Genomic DNA, 21,403 nt, shown 5'->3' on the forward strand with positions numbered 1-21,403 from the left:
TAAACATCAGTGGCAGTTATCGTCATCACTGTTACAGCGAGTATGATCTCTGGCCTCTTTTATGACCTCTCCAGTTCTCTTTTAGAATTGTTCATGGCTTATAAGCACATTTCCCAGTGTCCTAGGAGAGCTGCTAGTTAACGAAGTTAAATCCTTTGAATATAAGAATCGTCCCTGTGGTTTCCCTCAGTTCCTCGTCATGCTCAGAGCCTTTCTAGTATGAGAGGATATTTTGGACTTTGTGTTTCGCCGAGGTAGCCTCCAAGAACCCCCCATCATGAAACTCCAGAGGAGGACCTGGTGTGGACAGCCATTTCATAGCCCAGAGACTCAGTTGGTATTCGTGCAGTGCTAAGAGAAGAAGAACAGGGCTTCCAGCATGTTGGATGGCTCTCTCATAGTGTGAGTCTGGAAGGACACGGGGAAGAGAGGCAGGCGTGAGTGCATTGTGAATTGTATCCTCCGAAGCAGGAACCATATTGCTGAGAACACACATCCACTGGAGTCATATTCCTATGTCTCTTAATTCGCGTTTTCGGTGACTGCCTGCCTCCGTCTATCTTAGACCTTGCCAGCTCTAAGAATAGATCTTCCTCTTTCATAATGGGGCTGAGAAGACCCCCTTAAATTTAGAAGGAATTCTCTTGGGGACGAGGGCAGCAAGGTGCTGCAGTGAATAGAGCACCGGGCCTGGAATCAGAAATACTTAATCTTATAAATTTAAATCTATCCTCAGATACTGACTGCGTGATCTTGGACAAGTTACTTAACCCTGATTTGCCTGAGTTTCCTGGTCTGTAAAATGGGCCAGAAAAGGAAATGGCATATCACTCTAGTATTTTTTTATCCAAGGAAAAAAAAAAAACCAAATAGGGTCACAATCAGACATGACTGAGAATACTGTACTGCCTCAAAAGTTTTAAGATAAATGACTTTCTCACAGTAATATATGAAACTATACCCCCCCAAAAAAAATACAAATCAAAAATATGAACATCATTTATTCTTTTCTAGCAATTTTTACCTTAAGGATGATTTTAGGAGGGTAGGGGAGATGGAAGTTAAATATGGAGCTCCTTGTCCCAGAAGGGCTTAAATAAACTAATGGATCCACCGAGGCTTGTTAAAGGAAATTAGAGATGTTTGGGGCTCACACCTAATCCCTGAAGTGCACAGAGGATCACGTTTATCACACTTCCCCCAGCCTCCACTTCCTCCAGATGTCTTCAGGTACTGTCTGACATTTTTATGTAGTCAGATCTCCGGGTGTCTTTGGCCTTTCCCAGAGCACGTTCAGATCAAGCTATTAATCAGTCAGCAAGCACTTATTTCACACTGCTCTGTGCCAGGATTTGTGCTGGGGGATACAAAGGCGCTGTGCCGTCTGTATTTTACCCTACAGGTTGCAATAATGTAGGTGAGAGATGCTTTGTTTGTTGGTTTTAAAATTTATTTTTAATTTCATTTTATATTTTGGTCACATTTTACATTCCAAACTGTCTCCTTTCCTCCTTTCCCAATCCACATTAGAGAAGGCCACTATTTGATACAGATATACATACAAACATATGTAACACACACAAATTATACACATAGTACACATATGTAAAACCATTCTATACATACTTCTTTGTTTCATTCTCTTGCTGGAGATGGACAGCATCTTCCTTCATGGGTTCTTTGTAGTTACTTTGAGTATTTATTATACCTAAAATAACTTACAGGTATTATTCCAACAATATTGCTATCACAATGTTCTTTTGGTTCAGCCCATTTCGCTCTTCATTATTTCATGCAGGTCCTTTCCATGCTTTTTTTGTAAAATTAACCAGCTCATCATTTCTTAGAGGTGACAGATATTGAAGTAAAATGGTGACTGGCTGACTGACTGAGTAAAAGAAGTGGCCACATAACAAAGAAGTGGAGCAAATGGCAAAATGGAGCAAATCATTATTACTATAAAAGGAAATGATCAAGTTCTTTGTAGTTGTTCAGTTGTTCAGATGTGATGGACTCTCCGTTAACCTCTGGATCATCACATGCCAAGCCTTGTTCATGGGGTTTCTTGGCAAAGATATTGGAGCATTAGTGGATCCTAGTAGCAAAGTACTTTTGCATCTCTGCTGCGTTGACTCAGTTACAGTAATGATCACAATTAATTACTGACGTTTTACATATCATTTTAAGTTTTGCAAAGTGCTTTACATATATTGTTATATATCGTTTCATTTGAGTCTCACGGCAGTCCTGTGAGTTAGGAATTATGTTTAATAGTATCCCATTTTACTGATAAGAAAACTTGAATCCTGGAGGGGAGAGTTAAGTGACTTTCCCATGGTCACATAGCTAGTAAATGCCAGAAGTGACATTTGAATTCATGGGAGAATTGCACAGGTGGAGGAGGTGTTTAGAGTTTATAATCTTCGCTGATAGTTGGAAGATTTACCACAGTGAGATCAAAGATCCATTAAATAGATAAATGAGGGTAGAAACTTTAAGAAAATTTTCCTATTATATTATATCCAATTTTATTATCCACATTATTTCCAATATTATTATTATATCCACATATTATATCCACATTACCCCCATGTTCAAAAAATGGCAATGTGTGAACACAGAGATGAAACTAATTTACTAAGTCTACTTTCTAAATCATTGTGAAACTTTTTTTTAAAAACTGAATCTACCTTATCTCCCTGAGGCCGGACTAGCCTCTCAAAGGCCCAATCCTAATGCTGATCAGCATGGAAGCTTTGATCTCTTTCCTTTCCAATCTGGACTGGTGCATGCTTCCTTGGGCAGAGCGGTGGCTCCTTTATTTGTGTTGGACTCAGGCTAGACATACATACCTGGTTAACTTAGACCTGTTGTAGCCCAGAACACCAGCCTCAACCTCCCCAACAATAAGGACTTAGAGATGTGGCCGCCCACCACAGAGGGATGAAATAAAATATTCTTACCACCTGTATCACTTAAAGTCTCTTCAGTAACTCTGAAAGTACTCATATGCTGATGGTAATTCAACATTCTCTTGAGAATTGGAGAGGCTTCCTAAATAATCACTCCATAGGGCTTTTTTCCCCATATGTTTGTTTTGATGTTAATGAATATAATCCTTCTTGTATGTTTTATGATTATGTTCTTTGCTTAGACAAATTTATAAAAACCCTGTGGTTTCAGAAGTGCTCCAAATTACGAAGAATATCTATGATGGTTAAAGTTCTGCCATGTGAGCTAATGTCTTTATTTATAAGGACAGTCTCATTCACAACAGAAATCACTAAAACTCACAGCTTGAATGAGTGGTTTATTTTGACAGTGACTGCCTTCCCTGTTAGCAGTTTTCTGGGTTGTGTTTTAAAGAAAGCAGCCATTTGGTGTGCTCTTACCCTTGGGATCAAAGGAGTAGAAGGAAGCTTGAGTTATCAGTTTACAGGGTTCAACGGGCAGTATTTGGATAATATTGACAGTTTTATAAGTGAGTTATTAAGTGGTTTAAAGAAAATTAGATCACATCATTTACCTTGATTGAGTTTTAGGAAGCATCTGACTCCATAGAACAAAATGCTCCTTTAAAATCTCTGCTCAAACAGGCTCCTTATCTTCCATATCTAATGCAGGTACTAGTAGCCAAGCACTGCTTGGCTGGAGCTCTAGAACCTTTTGTTATCTAATCATTTCAGTCACGTCTGACTCCTTGTGAGCCCATTTGGCAAAGGCACTGGAGTACTTCGCTATGTCCTGCTCCAGCTCATTTTACACATAAGGAAACTGAGGCAGGCAGGGTGAGGTCACACAGCTAGTGAGTGTCTGAGGTGGGATTTGAACTCAGGAAGGTGAGTTTGCTGCCAGGCCCTAGTGAGCCGTATAAACTCCTGCTTTTTCTCTCCCACTGAGGTTTTCTAAAGTTCATTTCTTTGGGGAATTCTTCTCAAAAAGGGGAATTAGGCTCTCCAATATCTCATTCCAACCCCACCTTTGATGCCTAAGGAACAAATCTACCTTTCTCTCTAGGGTCTCACACCTGTGCACCTCCACTCAAAGGGAGGGGTAAGTAAAAAAATACCCAATATATCAAACTTAAAACAGGTATGAAACAGATAGTTTACTTCCCACTAGAGAGAGGGATGCTAAGCAGTCATGACTCTCAGAATGATTATAACTTCTCACCCCAGTCCTCAGCTTTCAGCCAGTCGTACCTAGTCAGAAGATGGAAAGGTGTATCTGCACAGAATGATATTTCTGAGGCAGACAAAGAAAATCTGTATGAACTCCAAAAGGGGCTGGGGGGAGGAGGGAGCAGAGCCGGTGTGCTTGACTGATCTGTCCTAAAGAGGTCATCATTAGGGAGTGATCCAGGAGCAGGTGTGATTATGGAAATAACCTTGTTCAAAGATGCTCTGGATGCAATCAAGAAAATCATCATAAAACAAGTAGGTGGATGTTATCCAAGTATAAGCTGTCCTGAGTTCAAATTCAAAAAAGATTTTGTTTGGGTGGCAAGGTTCTTCAAATACTTCTTTTCATATATAATATGATTCTAATTGCACTGAGCCACAAAAAACAAGACAGTTTCATTAGAAAAATCTAGAGTTACTACAGTAAAAGATTATCTTTCCACACTGAAAAAATAAAGTGGTTGAAAAATGCATTAGTGCTCAGATTATAATATCCAAATTGGACCATTAATGTGTGTATTATAAGAAACGGGGAAGCCTTTATGGGCAAAGAAACTAGCCTTTATTAAGAGGAACAAAGGTGGGGTCTATAGTCTATCTAGTATGGCCTGAAATCCCAAGATAGAAAATTCACAATATTTATAGGTCTCTTGATTCATGTATGGTACAACAAAGTCCTCCAAAAGCTGATTCATTTATAATGCAAGATTACATTTTGCAGGTCATCATGTCCTAACTATGATTTCCTAACTTCATTTTCTTCATGATGTCTCAATAGCCCTTTGATACCTCAGTTAGTCTCTTATAGGATTTTCTTCACCAATTTAATATAAAGATTAATATAGAGGTATGATTATTATGGTCACATACTTAAAAGACATACTTTATAATGATTTGTAAACTTTATAAAGTTGACATCTTCATTTCCTGTCTTTTTGTTCTCTTCTAAACTCTCAGTAATCTGATTTCCACTCTCAACATTTGATTGAAACTGCTCTTTCCACAGCACTCAGCAGCGGTCTCTTAATTGCCAAATCTAAAAGCCTTTTTAATTCTCATCCTTCTTGACTTCTCCACAGTCTCTGACACTGGTGTGTGTGTGTGTGTGTGTGTGTGTGTGTGTGTGTGTGTGTGTGTATGCACATATACATACACACACATATATATAATATATATAGTTGTTTGCATGTTGCAAACATGTCCTGTTATAGAGAGAACTCTTTGAGAATTGAGACTTTGCTTTTACCCTTCATTATGCCCTCAGCACAGGACCTAGGACACGGTAAGTATTTAATGAATGCTTGTTTATTCATTAATTGGGACTCAGTTTCTTCATCTGTAAAATAAGAAGATTAGACTCAATGACCTTTAAGGTCCTTTCTGACACTCCGTCTGATTCTGTGACTTTAGCAGTGACACAGCAGTATATCTGCTGTAGCTTCCTTATCTCTAAAGATAAGTGTTTTCCATTTGCAATCTCTCTATCATAATAGCCACAATTTCAGAAATTAGGCCTCTACTGAAATTCATACTGGAATTGTTTAGGTGTATGAACTATATCCAGTTCTGTGCTGGATACTAGGAAAGGAGAAGGGAAGAGTAAACGGAATAAAAAGAGACCGTCTTTGCCTGTAAGTAAACTTAAAATCCAGTTGTGGTGACAAATATTCATTTGGAAAAACAATAAACATTGAGCAAACATTGGGCAAGATTACATCACTTCATTAATAAGGTTTGCAAGATCAGCACCTTGAGTCCTTTATCTAAAGTCTTTATCTGAACAATTACATGATATTAGATTTTTAATACAATCAATGTCGATGTTATTAGATAACAGTAGATATTTAATACAATTGATTTAGATACTTAGATTTTGTTGAATCATTTCACTCATGACCAACTCTCCATGACCCTGTTTGGGGTTTCTGTGGCCAAGGTACTGGAGTGAGTGGTTTGCCATTTTTTTCTCAGCTGATTTACAGATGAGGAAACTGAAGCAAAATGGGGTTAAAGTGACTTGCCCACGATCACACTGCTCCTAAATGTCTGGGGCAGAATTTGAACTCAAGTCTTTCTAACTCCAGGTCTGGTACTCTATCCACTACACCACCCAGCTGCCCCCATCTATTTGGATCTTTAGATACAATCTCTACAATTGGATATTTTGCCATTATGAAGAATGAAGCTTTGTCTATAGCCTTTTGAACTACCAGATTACTCAAAGGTATAACTAAATGAGATGATTACCATGCTTTTCAATTATCTTAAAAAAAAAAAAAGGATTCCTTAATACAATAGTTTCTATAAAAATTAAATGATGAAGTAGCTGGAGTCTTAAAATAAAACAGTTATCTAAGCACAATTTGGCCTACTTCTCAATAACCCTTATCTCTTATCTACACTCTGATTTTCTCCACATTGCAAACTATAATGTATGACATTGTATGTATTAAATACTTCTAAGAGGATTTGGAGCAAAGAGAAATGAGAATGAGGAACTCTCAGGGATAAGTTGGTAAATGTTTAGCATTCCAGCTCTTTGGGAAGGAAAAAGTACACATGGCACACTTTAGTTTAATCTGTATTAGCATTTTCACCATCTATTGACAAAACAGTAAATCAAGCCCTGCTTTTAAAGCATTTGCCATTTTTTGAGATGTAAATGCCCACACTGAAAATTAAGCACACCCTTGGGTACTCTAAACTTTTTAAAAACTGTATTCATTATAGTTTTAGAACTCCAGGTGCTGCCCTCATTGAGACTCATTTAATCAAGGGGCTAGAGAGAGAGAGAGATGCATTTATAATGCTGATGGTTATTTTATCTGATACATTAGCTGCAGACTGTTTTTACTTTAATCCAGAAATACACTCGGCTCGAGGTTTCATTATTTAGCTGAGTCACAGACAGTCTCTTAGTGTCCCAGAAACAGTGGGAGAGCCTCCAAGTCATTTTGCATTGACTGGACAGTGCCTAATTCCAAATAACTTAATATAGATAGCCTGATTAGTGCAAGCATTTGCTGCCCTCTAAAGATGAGATGCAGCTTCAGACTTTGGCCCCAGTAGCATGACTTGTGATTTAGTGTATGTAAGTTAGGAATCCTGTTCCCCTGTGAGATGAAGGTCTCACTCTCCAACAAACACAAAGTTAAAACTAACCAAGAACCCACTCATTTGAAATGTGAGGTTATTTGGATTTGCTGGGTTTAAGTTAAATTCTGAAGTGTCGCCAAAAAGCATGGCTTAATTTGGGGTGAGGATTTATTTAGGTCAAAGAGAGCTCCTTGTTTTTAATAAGCATAGCCAATTATCTGTCCTGGTTTTGTCTTGTTGCCTTTAACAAATGATTACACCCATTGTGAATGTGGGAAAGAATATGAACTTTTAACCTGTGAGAAAATTACTAATTTTCATTAACAAATATAAAGCCCAAGTAACTCAGAGGGATGAGGAGGACACAGGAGTGCAGGATTTAGAAAATTGGAAGTGAGCTGAATATGTTAGGGGCAAGGATGTTCTTTATGATTTCTTGGGGTGGGGGGATCATCCCAAATCTGTTAATCCCAACTAACCTATGGCAGGGAATGTGACTGATTTTCTTCCAGTTCAAATGTTGTTTTGCAGAATAGGGAATATGAGCAGCCTAAATATGTGGGGTTTATTTTAGGAATCCTTAGAGAAATACACATTAACTATCAGTTAATAGCCCTTTTGTAAACAGTTTTAATTGGAGTCTTAAGACTGAAATGTCTTAAGAAAATATGAGGGAGAAAAGGGACCAGAAATCTACCTAAACAGAATTTTGTAATTATGTGATTTCATAGTATTGCCTCTACCTACCATTGTAGGAAGAGAGCTGTACTTGAAACCTGAAGATTTAAGTTCAAATCCAAACACAAGTACTTTCTAGAAAATCTTTTTCCCTCTCAGTGTCTCAGTTTCCTCATCTGTAGAATAACAGGATTTTGCCTAGTTGATTTCTAAAGTTCAATTCCATCATTCTTAGATTTTCCTTATCACCTGGTTCAATTACCAAGTCAAAATGTATTGTCAATATACAGTTAATTGGAAGCTTTTAGGGCTCTGTTACATCTCTGCGCTCCCAATTAATCTCCTCCTACAAGTTCAGATATACCTCTACAGGAGACTAAAATTCACCATGAATAGGACTGGCAGTAGTCCATATTTCATCCTTACAGGGCATTTATTCCAGTCTTTCCCAAGCGAAACTATATTGAGAAATAGCAAAATATCAAAATTTTCTCCCAAGGACTGTTCAGTCTAAATTCTCATGGTTCTCCATGGGTCAGAAGGTGTGACCAGGAACTAGAGGAGAGAACTGGGGTTACACGGATAGCACATCTTCTGGGCTTAGTCTCCAAACTCCTGCTGTAGCAAGAATAGTAGTTACAAAATAGTGCTCCCCAACATTTTTCACACGCACATATACCCCATCCCTATAGAGCGTGGGCTCAAACTTAAAATCCAGAGAGTGTGGAATGCATGTAGGGAACTTCCAGGGCCAAAGGGACTTCAAGACTCCAGACCCTAGAAAGCCCTTTTCTCACTTTGCAGAGTTTCTGCAAAGTTCACTATAGAGGTGTTGACAATAGGTGAGTTTGTCCCCTTGCCCTGTGAACTGGCTCCTTTCAGAGCACATTTTACTCTATTTTCAGTCAGTGTCCTGCTGGTTTGGGTTAATCAGACCTCCTCCTAATTCCTTAGGAATTCCTTAATTCCTTAGACTTGGTTGTTGCTGTTACCAGCTCTGGATGCTGGTTGGATATCAACTTTGATGGGTCTATCAGTCCGCATTTCTGCTCTTAGTATATCAAGATTAGAGAAGAATAAACATGGAACAAAAAAATGCCATGCCTTCTTAGACGTATGGTAGTTGGGTGAGAGATAAAGTAGTCACACACTCTAATGGAATATTATGGATCTTTTAGTGCCCAAGAAAAAAACTTAGAAGAAGAGTATATCCTCAAGAAGGAGAGTGGGTTGACCATAGACATTAGAAGAGTAATTGCAAAAAGTTAAAACAAAAAATAAACACGAAATAATAAGTGAACTACAAGCGCTGGAGGAAATAATTGGAAGGAGAATAAATGGCATAGAACAGAAAGGAGAAAACTTTATCCAAGTAATGAACTCTCCAAAAATCAGAATAAACCAAATAGAACTCTGTGAGGTAAGAAGAAATTTTAGAACAAAATAAAAAATGAACAAATCAAAAGAAATGCACACTATCTACTGTCGAAAATAACTTACTGGGGAAATTAATAAAGAAAACATAATTTAAGAATAATCAGAATCTCTAAAACCATAACTAAAAGACAAAGTCTGAATATTGTATCTCAAGAAATCATCAATGAAAGCTGAGCAGAACTATTAAAATCAGATATCAGAATGAAAATAGAAAGAATCCCCCAGTTATATACAGAGTTAAACACCAAAATGGAAACCTTCATAAATGCAGTAGTTAATATTTATAGTTTCTAGGTCAAGGAAAAAATAATGTAGTCAGTTAGAAAGAATGAGCTCAAGTACCAAGAAACAATAGCCAGGGTCACACAATGTGTAGAAGGCAAAATATAAAGACTCACAACCAAGAACTATTTAGCTCTTAAAAAGTGAGTATAATCCTACAGGAAAAACAGATTTTTAATGTAATAGAAAATTTTAATAATGTCTAATGAAAGCACCAAAACTGAGTAGAAACTTTGAAATGTAAACTCAGTAATCAAGAGAAACCCACAAAAACAAGTTATTCCAAAGAAATTAGAGCATGGGAAAAGAAGTTTACAGTGATGTACTTACATTAGAATAAGTAAGAAGAAGCAACTACCTTTTCAGAACTTTCAGTGTCTTCAGGTTTGATAGAAAGAGTCACATGAGATAAATAGGGGAATCTGATTCTATTTTGATTTTTTTTTTAAGGTTTTAGGATTGGAGACAAAAGATGGGAGTAAAAAGATATGGAACTTACTGTTTCTCGATAAGTGGGCTATGTAAGAAGCAGCATATACAAACAGGGAGAGGAGGAAACAAACATCTAATGAACTACACAGAATTGATGCAAAAATGCATTAAAATTCAGCAGGAAAACTGAGACAAGATGATGAAAAGGGTATTTGAGAGGATAAAGTTGGGGAAGGACTAATCATAATCATAAGCAAAGCAATTTTCAGTGTCAGAGTGGATTTTAGATGAGAATTAAAAAGAATGAAAGAAAGGGTAAAGAATAATGGATGGGGAATCGGGGTAAGAAAAAGACAAGACACAGGCAGTGGAATGGACAAAGATTGTTTCACTTTTAGATCACTGCTGTTAATTATACTTCTCTTTCACTACTCTCTATTGTAAAAAGAATAGTAAAGAGTGGGGAAAGTATAAGAGGATATGATGGAAAAGAAAACAGAAATTACAAAAATAAGGGTGAACATAAATGGACTGACTTCACCTATAAAATGGAAGAGAATTGTAGGCTATATTAAAAAGTTAAATCCAACAATATGTTGTTTGCAAGAAACACAGTTGAAGAATAAAGATTCACAAATTATTGAAATGAGGCACTGGAACAGAATTCAGTATGCTTTAGGATAAATTTGAAAAACAAGGAGCAATGATGATCTCAGAAAAAGGCAACAGTAAAAAAAATTAGGTATGGTTAAAGGGAAAGCAAGAAAACCATACTATGTTTAAAAGCACCACCAGCAGTAAAATAATCTCATACTTCACACACACACACACACACACAACTGCATCACATCTAAGTATTTAAAAGTATAAATATAAATACACCTTTTACATGTATATTCATCTATTTATATTTAGACTATGTGTACTTAAGCACTCACCTCATTTAGGCCTTTGTTTCTTTGTTAGATGTAAAGATAAAATAGATAATTTAATTATATGAAAGTAAAACTTTTGTATTCCATTTGCAAAATTAATATAACTAGATTAAGGAGGGGTCAGCTGGGAAATCTTGGTATCAAATATTTCTAATAGGAATCTGATAGATAGATAATTAACAGAAATATGTAAAAAAACAAAATCCGTTCCTCAATTTAAAAAAGTCAAAGTATCTTCATAGGCAGTTCTCAGAAGACTTGCAGGCAATTAACAGTCATATGAATGAATACTCTAAATCATTATAAAAGAAATGCAAGCAAACCAATTTTGAAGTTTTGCCTCACATTCAGCAGATTGGTAAACATAACCAGAGTCAGTGGTGGTGAAATCAGTGGTAGAAAAACTGGAATATTAATGCTCTGTTGGCAGAGCAACAATTAATTCACATGAATTAAGCCCATCATTCTATAAAACAAATTGCAATTTATGTGAAAATTATGACCAAAATGTCACTACCCTTTTGTCTGCATATTCCATTGCTAAACATACTTCAAGGTTGTAAATGGTCAAATAACAACTGTGCATACCTAATAATATAATATATACACATATACATACATACATATACATATAATTGTTTTTATATAATATCTATGTTATTTATCTATACCAAGAATAAACAAGATCATAAATCATAAGATCAATTTTGAGCTAGAAAAGATACCTTAGAGCAGTGATATCAAATTTTCAAATAAGAAGTGAGATGACTAAGCTACACATATCATGCTGCATATTGACTTAGAAAACCACAGATTATTATTATCTATGTTCTGTTATATTTTTGTTATTTTGTTATTTCTCCATTTCATTTTAATCTTCTGGCCACACTTGGAAGTGTTCCAGTGGTCAGTATGTTTGAAACTTCTGCCTTAGAGGATATTGAAAATGAAACTAATGGCGTACTACTGATATAAAAAGATGAATATGATGAAAACTGAGAAGCTTTGGAAGCCTTCTAGGGACTTCTAGGCAAAGGGAAGTAAGAAGAACCAGAAAAAGTGCATATACCCAATGCTCACAACAATATAAATGGAAAGAACAGGAACAAAATTGGCAAAATGTATGCTGCCAAATTATGACGACCATTGGTCTCAGAAAATAGCTGTGAAAAATCACACCTCCCTGCCTTCCTTATAGACATGGAGTACTATGGTTATAGCATATTGCACATGCTCTCTGATTCTTTTCAAAGAATTGGTCAGTTTTGCTGATCTGTTTATTTCTCTCTTTGAAGTAAAAAAAAATGGCTCTCTAGAAGGGATAAATAAAGCAGTGATATATTGGAAAGTCTATGTGATTAAAAAAAAAACAACAAAGATATCAAGAAACTTTTTTAAGGGAATTAAAAATTGTTGATCTTAACTAAGTGATCAATAAATCCAAGGACACAAATTACTAGGTACAAAACTTCCTATTTAACAGGATTTTCTGAGGAAACTAGAAAGTACTTTAGAAAAAATTAGCTCAGTATCAAATCATATAGCACAAAAAGCTCAAAATGGAAATATGTCCTAAGTGTTAAAAATCACACTATAAAAACAGAAGAAAAGCAAATAGGTATCTGTCACAATCGTGGCCAGGAGGAGATTTCTTAACCAAATGAGGGATCAAGGCAGTTGTTTAGTCTAAGGAGTTTTCTTAGCAGAGATATGGAGTGGTTTGTCATTTCCTTCACCAAGGGATTAAGGCAAATAGGGTTAAGTGACTTGCCTAGAGTCCATTGCCTCTATAGAGACAATTACAAGAGATAAATAATTTCAGTTACAAGAAATTTTTTTTTAATTATGAACAAAATACAACTAGGTTAAAGAAAAGAAGTGATCCATTGGGAGGAAAAACTTTATATTATTTACTTCTGATATCCAAGATATCTAAGGAACTCAAATATATAAGATCAAAAGCCATCTCTCAATGGTTAATGCTTGACCACAAAAGAGAGAGATATGGGAATCTTCGCTGCTTTGTAAAGGCAGAGGATTGTGAATGTGGAAAACTATATATAATGTCAGACTTATTGATATATTGATTATTTTTCCTGCATTTTTCCCTTTTTTTTCCTTTTTTTCTGGGTGGCTATCTGGGACAGGGTAGGGGAGAAGGGAAATCTTGGGAAATAAAGGTGATCTCAAAAACTATAAATATTTGTATACACATATAATGACATGTTTCAATATAACACATTAAGCTACAGCTATCTCAATAAAACTTTAAAATAGCAATATTGTTGTGCATCCTTTATTCTTGAAGAAGACCAATGGTATCATTAGGGTAATGTCCTCATTTGCACATGAATTGGGCCTCCCTCTCTCCTCTAGTCACTGGCGTCCAACAAAACAAAAGTCACTGTAACTGGTGATGGCTCCTGCCGGGCTCACATTTGTATTTGCATTATGTTGTATTTGTATTATGGTTAAAAACCACTTTACATACATTCTCATTTGATCTTTGCCACAACCTTATTGAGATAGGCTGGAGAAATATTCACATCCCTATTTGCACATGAAAAAAAATAAGCTTCAGATTCAGCCAAAGTCATAAAGTTAGTAATGGAATAAGCCAGAACTTGAACACAGATCCTCAGGCTTTACATCTTAAGTTCTTTCCAATTTACTGGGCTCCAAGATGAAAGTCTCTTGGCAAGAAGGGAAAACATGATTATCAGGTCTCTTGCCATCTCCCTCGTTCTCTCTCCCTTCTAGAATTTTTTCTCAGCACCTTGGACAGTGAACTCACTTTGATGGCATATACAAAGCTCATAGTGACTTTGCTCTCCTAAGAGCTTGGATGAAAGGACCTGGTCTAAGCCAAGCATCAAGCTGGCCTTGGGCCCAACACACAGACTCACCTAACAAGCATCCTGAGGGCCAAATAGTATAAAGCTGCTAGGATAGAGTCAGCCTGCCCTAAGAAGTCTGAAGGCAACCCACAAGAGTTGGGTTCAGACCTGACTTCAGTCACTTCACTCAGTTTGCCTCTGTTTCCTCATCCATCATTCCTTCATCAAATGAGTTGGTGAAGGAAATACAATTCAGTCAGTTGACTGGAAGTTTAAGCAACTTGCTTATGGTTGTGCAACTAGTGTGTGTCAGAAACAGTTGACCTCAAGTTTCTCTGACTAGCTTTCTATGTTTTCCATCAAGCTTCCCTCTTTAGTAGCATACCCCATTTTTTATTATGTCATACCATTATCACGCACGTTTTAGAAAATAGGCATATATTTCTGGTCTCCACCAACTTGTGGTGGTTAGATACCGAAAAGCCAAGGCAGCCACTGATCAATCTCAGCCATTTGACTTAGAATCAAGGTTCATTTTTAAACTTGAACCCCATCTGTTGCTATTATGCATTAAACTATGAGGAGTTGTGTCTGTCTAATGAAAGCCATCTGCTCCAGTTTTCCCAGCAACACTATTTCTGTTCCAAATTTTATTAATCTAAAAACCCTTTGCCTATTTTTCCTTATTACAACAACAATCCTGGAGTATCCATGTAATTATCTTGTACGTTGATCAAAAAAAGTTATTGTTGCAGAATGGTTTCATTCACCCAAATCAAGTTGTAGCTTATTATAGAGGAAGCACAGAAAATCTTGTCTTCTCTACAATCTGAGACTGAAATATTTAGGTGGCTGATGCAGACAGGTACATTTAATAGTCTTCATTTCAGTTTTTGTTAAGATTAAAAGTTTTAGGAAATTGCTGTTTATTGTTCTCCTAGAAATTTTCAGCAGTAATGCTTAAAAGATTTCTAAGCATCCTGGTTGATCATAGATTTTAATCTGAAAAAGATCCATTGAGCCCTAACTACCTCATTTTACAAATGAGGAAAGTGAGGTTGAAAGATTAAGTGACTTGCTAGTAAATTTCAAAGGCAGGATTTGAACTCAGATCTTCTTGAGTCCAGGATTGTCTCCAAAGAGGGAATAATTTAAAAAATCCATTTTCTTCTTTTTATTGATATGAAAAATTGAATGTTTTTCCAAATTTTGCTGATATTTTGGTTTTACTGAAGTGGTGAGGGGAGTTTTCCCTTTATCTGCCTTTTAAAAAAACTTTTGTCATAAAGATTGACTTTCTAAATAGAGAGTGAAGTGGGGTGAAGAGGAATATATTTACACATAAAGGTAGAAGAAAGCAAAAGATATCTCTTACAATTACAATTAAAAGAAGAAAACTTCAAATTCTTTGTTGTTATTCATTCAGTTATGTCTGATTCTTCATGACTCCATGGATCACTATCCACTATCTCCCATTCCAAACTCCTTCCAAAACACTATCCACCCCATCTTCTGTCTCCTTTTCCTTTTGCATTCAGTCTTTCCCAACATCATATCTTTTGTTGTTGTTACTGTTGTTGAGTTGTTTCAATCATATCTAACTCTTTCCATTTGGGATTTTCTTGGCAGAGATACTAGAGTGGTTTGCTATTTTTCATTCATTCTCCAGCTCATTTGACAACCGAGGCAAACAGGGTTAACTGTCTAGGGTCATAGCTAATAAGTATCTGAGGCCAAATTTGACCTCAAGAAGATGTATGTTCCTGACTTCTGGCTCACCTAGCTGCTCCAGCATATATGTCTTTTAGCACACCTTTTTGGTAGATATCTCCTAAAATTGTAAATTCATTCCAATCCCTATAGGTTTTTAATGTCAGTTTTAGCAGAGATGTTTAATGCAAAAAAAAAAAATCCCAGTCTACATCTTATCATTTTTGCTGCATTGATTTTGTTGTGCAATAGCACTTTCAGTTTAACATAATCAAAACTGTATGTCTTTTGTCTTTAAAATTCCTCTTTTATGTCCTTTATCAATTCCCTCACAATCCTCAGCTGTGAATAATGTAATTTTCCAGTCTCATCTCATTTTTTAAAGGTGTGATTTACTATGATTATATTATGTAATGTAAAATACTGATAGGACCTTTGTCTTTTAATATGTAGGAAATAACACATGACATTAGGGAAAATATCTGTACTTTATATTAATATAGATACTGAACTGATAGAACTGAACTAACAAAATGAAGAGAAAAAAACCGAACTATGTAAAAATATGAACCTCTTCTAGTACTTTTACCATGGCATGGAAGTAATTTTGGTTATTTGATGAAAAGTATGGACCCCTTGGTAGATTGTGTCTCTGTTGTGAGGAGCACCTATCTTTAGAAAAGTTTATCATCTTGACCACTGACTAATGAATTTTTTTAGCCTCAATAATTTTCTGATATCATTACTGAGAGACTTATAGAAGTTTTCCCCTCCATCTATTCTATCTGTATCTTGTGTGTGTATCTGTACCTGTACCTGTTGCATCCCTTATTAGATTATAAACTACTTGAATGCAGGATCTGTTTCATTCTTTGCATTTATATACTTTTGTCTTTGCCTGGTCTACTGCTTGGTGCATAGTGAGTGACTAATAAATGTTTATTAATTGATTGATTATTCATGTTAGAAGTGGGATTTTAACCTGGATTGTTTCAAACAGGAAACATTTTTTGCTGTCCATTTAGGATCAAATAAGATCTTTCTTTTGGCTATTGTGAGGGATTAAAACACAAAATCATTTTAAAGCATTACAGAATTTATCATATAGTTTTATTCTTCTATGCTTTCTCAATCAATGAATGCTAATAGGAGGTGTCTCTAAAAACATTTTTTAAAATATTTTTGAGTCCTCATTCTCTTTTTTTAATAGTTTTTTTTAATTGACGAAACATATGCATGGGTAATTTTTCAACACTGACCCTTGCAAAAACTTCTGTTCCAACTTTTCCCCTCCTTCCCTCCACCCCCTTCCCAGATGGCAGGTAGTCTCATACATGTTAAATATGTTAAAGTATATGTTAAATACAATATATGTATACATATTTATACTGTTGTCTTACTACACAAGAAAAATTGGAATCCTTATTCTCTTAAGAGTTTTGGGGACCCCTGGCATAAATTATTGGTAGTTCCTACTAATTCCCTATTAGCCTTAAAGAGAGTATGGGGAGAATACAGTAAGCTCCACATTTAGTTGTCTAGAACAAGGGGCACTACCACAAACAAAGCTTGAGCAGCTGCCCCACTGGAAGTGTCCACACTCGCAGGTAGTTTTCCTTGGGCACCTCTGAAGGCTCGTGGTGTGACTGCTTTTTCTTCCTCCTCTCCACTTTCTCCCCTCCTTGCATTCTCTCCCCAGGCAACTCTCTAAACAGGATGGCTGAGCAAAGACCAAGCTTCAGCATGATGGAAGACCACGCTGGGAACCAGCAGATCCATTCTGGAGAACCATTCCAGATAGGAGGAGAGAGGAAAGACATGGCTTCTCAAGGCGGTTATACTCTGCTGCAGGACACCGAAGATGACACGGGGCACGGCTTGAAAGGTCAGTAAATGAGAAAGCAGATCTTTGTGGCCCCATGGCACAAATTATCTGCCTTTTTCTTCTAATCATCAAAACCTTCAGACTGGCTTCTCCACAAGTCCTTTACCTTTCCTCTATGTTTTAATGTTTTTCCCAATTAATAATCATTGACTTTCTTTGCCTTCTACCTACTCTTTCCATTACTGCCACCAAAAAGAAAAACAAACACAGAACCCTTATAACAAATGTCCACATTGCTGTTCTTCATCATATCCATCACATTGGTGAAAGTGACAAAAAGAGAAAATGACAAATGCTGAGGGGATGTGAGGGAGGAAGGACATTAATGCACTTGTTGGTGGAACTGAATTAATTGGTCCAGCCATTCTGGAAAGCAATTTGGACCTATGTTGCAAACAGTTACTAAACTCTGCATATTCCTTGATCCAGCAAGACCACTACTAAGCCTGTACCCCAAAGAAATTAAAGATAAAAAGGATCCATATATTCAAAAATATTTATAGCAGCTCTTTTTGTAGTGGCAAAGAACTGGAAACTGAGGAGAAGTGATCATTAAATGAGGAATGGCTGCATGAATTATGATAATACACTATGAATATAATGCAATACTATTATGCCATAAGAAATGATGAGAGAGGAATGGTTTCAGAGAAACCTAAGAAGACTCATAGGGACTAATTCAAAGTGAGGTGAGTAGAATAAAGAAAATAGTTGATACTCTAATAAAAAAAAAACAACTTCTGTTTCGTCTCTGCCTAATTTGAGTATAGTAAAACCTCCCTAATTTAAATTAATGATTCCAACCTGGGTCTAAGGCTTCTTTTATTTAAAAAAAAAAAGTTTGCCAAGCTGAGGAATGGAGTTTGAAAAGAATACAGAGTTCTATTTAAGCCAAATAGGAAAATAAGTTATTTTTATCACCCTCCTTTCAAAAAATAATTTATTAAATATATGCTGTGTTCTAGTCCCAGCAGATGGCAGCCTTCATTACTGGCTTATAAATTATTTTGGACTGTGATTTTATCACTATAGAGAATTCTGGACTGAGGACTCTTCTCTACCAATACAGGTTGGAATCTGCTTTGCAGCTTAGTCCTATAAAGTGGCCCAAAGCACTGAGAGATTGCCTAACTTACAAGGCCAGCATTTATTTGGCCACTCAGTCCATCACCAAGCATTAAGTGTCAGCAATAGCCATCAGTGCACCAGGTGTTGAAGATGCAGATATTAAGAATGAAACAGTATGTATTCCCAGTCTAACATTAAACATAGAACTTGACCAGAAGTATTCCTTTTTCTAAGTTTCTCTCTTATAGCCTCTAACATATCATATGATAATTCTAAGTGTTTCTTATCTCTTTATGGCCAGAATAGAGGTATCCTTGGAGTCAAGAAAACCTAATTTCAAGTCCCACCTTTGACACTGATCATTTGATATCCTATTATCCTAAATTTAATCTCTGAGACTTGGTTTCTTCATTTGTAAACTTGACGATTACTTGTGGTACCAAACTTTAAAGCGCTATATAGTAGTTATTATTATTCATTGAAATGGGCTCCTTTAGGTCTTCACCTGGACTTTCTGTATGTATTGGAAAGTATAAAAAACTAGGAAACTTACCCATTGGCTCCTGTTTCTTTCTCTGGTAATTAGTTTTCAGCACTCTCCAAGGCATAATGTTTTCCTTTATTTCCTCCCATATCAATCTCAAAGGGTCAGAGATGGATTGTATTTTAGATGTATCATTATTTTAATCTGGCCTTCCATCTTTCCCTATTTAGTAATTCCAGACAAATGAGTTGTGCTGTTTTTTTATTTCTAACAGCAAAACACACTCTTTGCTACCCCCTCCCACCACGAACTCCCTCTCCAGAGGCCCAACCTAGACCAAGAACTATTTCCTTTCCAGTTGACCCGAGGGAGTCGAGTTCTGCTACACAGAACTGGTTTCACTGAAAAGGTAGTTCTTATGACCTTGATTGTTTTTGACCCTCCTCAGAAGGCAGTACCTGAGATAAAAATCCTTGCTTGCTTACTATAAAATATTTTCCTAATAATATGTCATATGTATTTAAGTAGAAAAGAGAAGGGGAAAACTTACTTTTCTCTTCTGGTGCTATTTTATTGAATGGGGTACTTCAGATAATTGCTGATGGTAAAGACCAAGAAGAGAATGGAGGTAATAGCCTGGAAATTAAGCAGTCTTTTCTGTGCTTATTCAAATAAGGCTTCCTAGAGGACACAAGATTTACTGGGGCAGTCAGTCGTGCCTTGAACCTGTTAGTACCTTGTTCTCTGCTTAATGGGAGCTGACATCATGAAAGAGAAGAGAAATAAGTAGTATTTATTAGGGCTTTGAGTAAAAAACAAAACAAAATTCTTTTCCCTAGCTTGGTCAGAGAAAGCTGCTATAGGAGCAAGGAAGTGAGAGAAGCTTGAATAAAGAAAGTGTTACAGTTGAAGTAGGCTGATTCTTAGAGGATTTCTCTCAAAGATTTCAGGATTCACCTTCACCTGACCTTCATGGGAAAGACCCTTCTAGAGCTCTTCAGGGACAGTTTATTTTGCCAATGTGAATTTTTTTTAGTTGCCCTGAGTTGCTACTTGCAAGATAAATGCTGCTCAGGCTTTACTAAATCCTTGATATGCACAGGAGGAAACTGAGAATTTATATAAAATAACATGAAGTTTATAGAAGGAATATTTTTCTTTTTTGGATTCTTTTTTGTTTGAAGGGTAAAATGGAAATGGAGAGGTATTTCAAGCCCAGATAAACTTGAATGATAACACTTCCTTCAAATGTGATTTTTTCAGAAATTTAATATTTTATCCAATTAAATTTTTAAAACAATTTAACCTTCATTTTTTACAGTTTTGATTCCAAATTCTTTTTTATCCTTCTGTCTCTTATCCCTCCCAAGTTGGCAAGCATTTGATAAAGGTTATATGTGTGCTATAGTACAAACCTTTTCCTGTATTAGTCATATTAAAAAAAAAAAAAAACAAGAAAAATTTGAGAACTAAAAAACCCAGCATGCTTTGATGTGCATTCAAATTCTGTTAGTTCCATCTATGTAGGTAGACAGCATTTTTCATCATAGGTCCTAAAGAATTGTCTTACATCTTTGTATTGCTGAGAATAATTAAGTCAGTTACAGTTGATCAGTATATAATAATACTGTTACTTTGTATAGTGTTCACATGGTTCTGTTCATTTTACTTTATATTAGTGCATATAAAGCTTCTCCTCATTTCATCATAGCACATTTTCATCATAATCATATGCCATAATTTATTCATTCCTCAATTGATGGGCATCCCATCAATTCCCAATTTTTTGTTACTTATAAAAATATTTTTGTACATATAGGTCCTTTTCCTTTTTTTCTCTTTGGGATACAAATGGTAGTGGTATTGTTAGGTCAAAGAGTATGCAGTTTTGTAGCCCTTTGAGCCTAATTCTAAATTGCTTTCCACAATGGTTGGATCAATTCATAACTGCACCAACAATTCATTAGTGTCTCATTTTCCCACATCCCTTTCAGCATTTGTAATTTTCTTTTTCTGTTATATTAACCAATGTGATAGCTGTAAATGGTATCTCAGAATTGTCTTAATTTGCATTTTCTAATCAGTTATTTAGAGCATTTTTCTTATGACTATATATATATATATATATGTATATATATATATATCTTTTATTTTTTTAATCTGAAAACTTCCTGTTCATCTCCTTTTACCATATCCCTTTCCCATTATCAATTGGGAAATGTCTCAGATTCATATAAATTTGACTCAGTTTTCTGATGAGGCCTTTATCAGAGAAAATTGCTACAAAAATTTCCCCAGTCTTTTCTTTTTTTTCCTAATTTTTTTATTTTAATAACTTTTTATTGATAGAACCCATGCCAGGGTAATTTTTACAGCAT

At 35.9% G+C, this 21,403-nt stretch overlaps 1 protein-coding gene across 8 annotated transcripts in view; it reads left to right on the plus strand.

The window, feature by feature from the left end:
- The window catches only part of MAPT (microtubule associated protein tau), a 156,513-nt gene that overhangs the window by 45,842 nt on the left and 89,268 nt on the right, over positions 1-21,403 (plus strand). For all 8 annotated transcript variants that reach the window (XM_051994914.1, XM_051994918.1, XM_051994919.1 and 5 more), the window contains exon 2: positions 17,288-17,473. In XM_051994914.1, the coding sequence (XP_051850874.1) occupies positions 17,305-17,473 (169 nt within the window). In that variant the 5' untranslated portion in view covers positions 17,288-17,304. The remainder of the gene's footprint in view (positions 1-17,287; positions 17,474-21,403) is intronic.

This window comes from Antechinus flavipes, chromosome 4 (assembly GCF_016432865.1).
Source record: "Antechinus flavipes isolate AdamAnt ecotype Samford, QLD, Australia chromosome 4, AdamAnt_v2, whole genome shotgun sequence".
NCBI classification, from domain to species: Eukaryota; Metazoa; Chordata; class Mammalia; order Dasyuromorphia; family Dasyuridae; genus Antechinus; species Antechinus flavipes.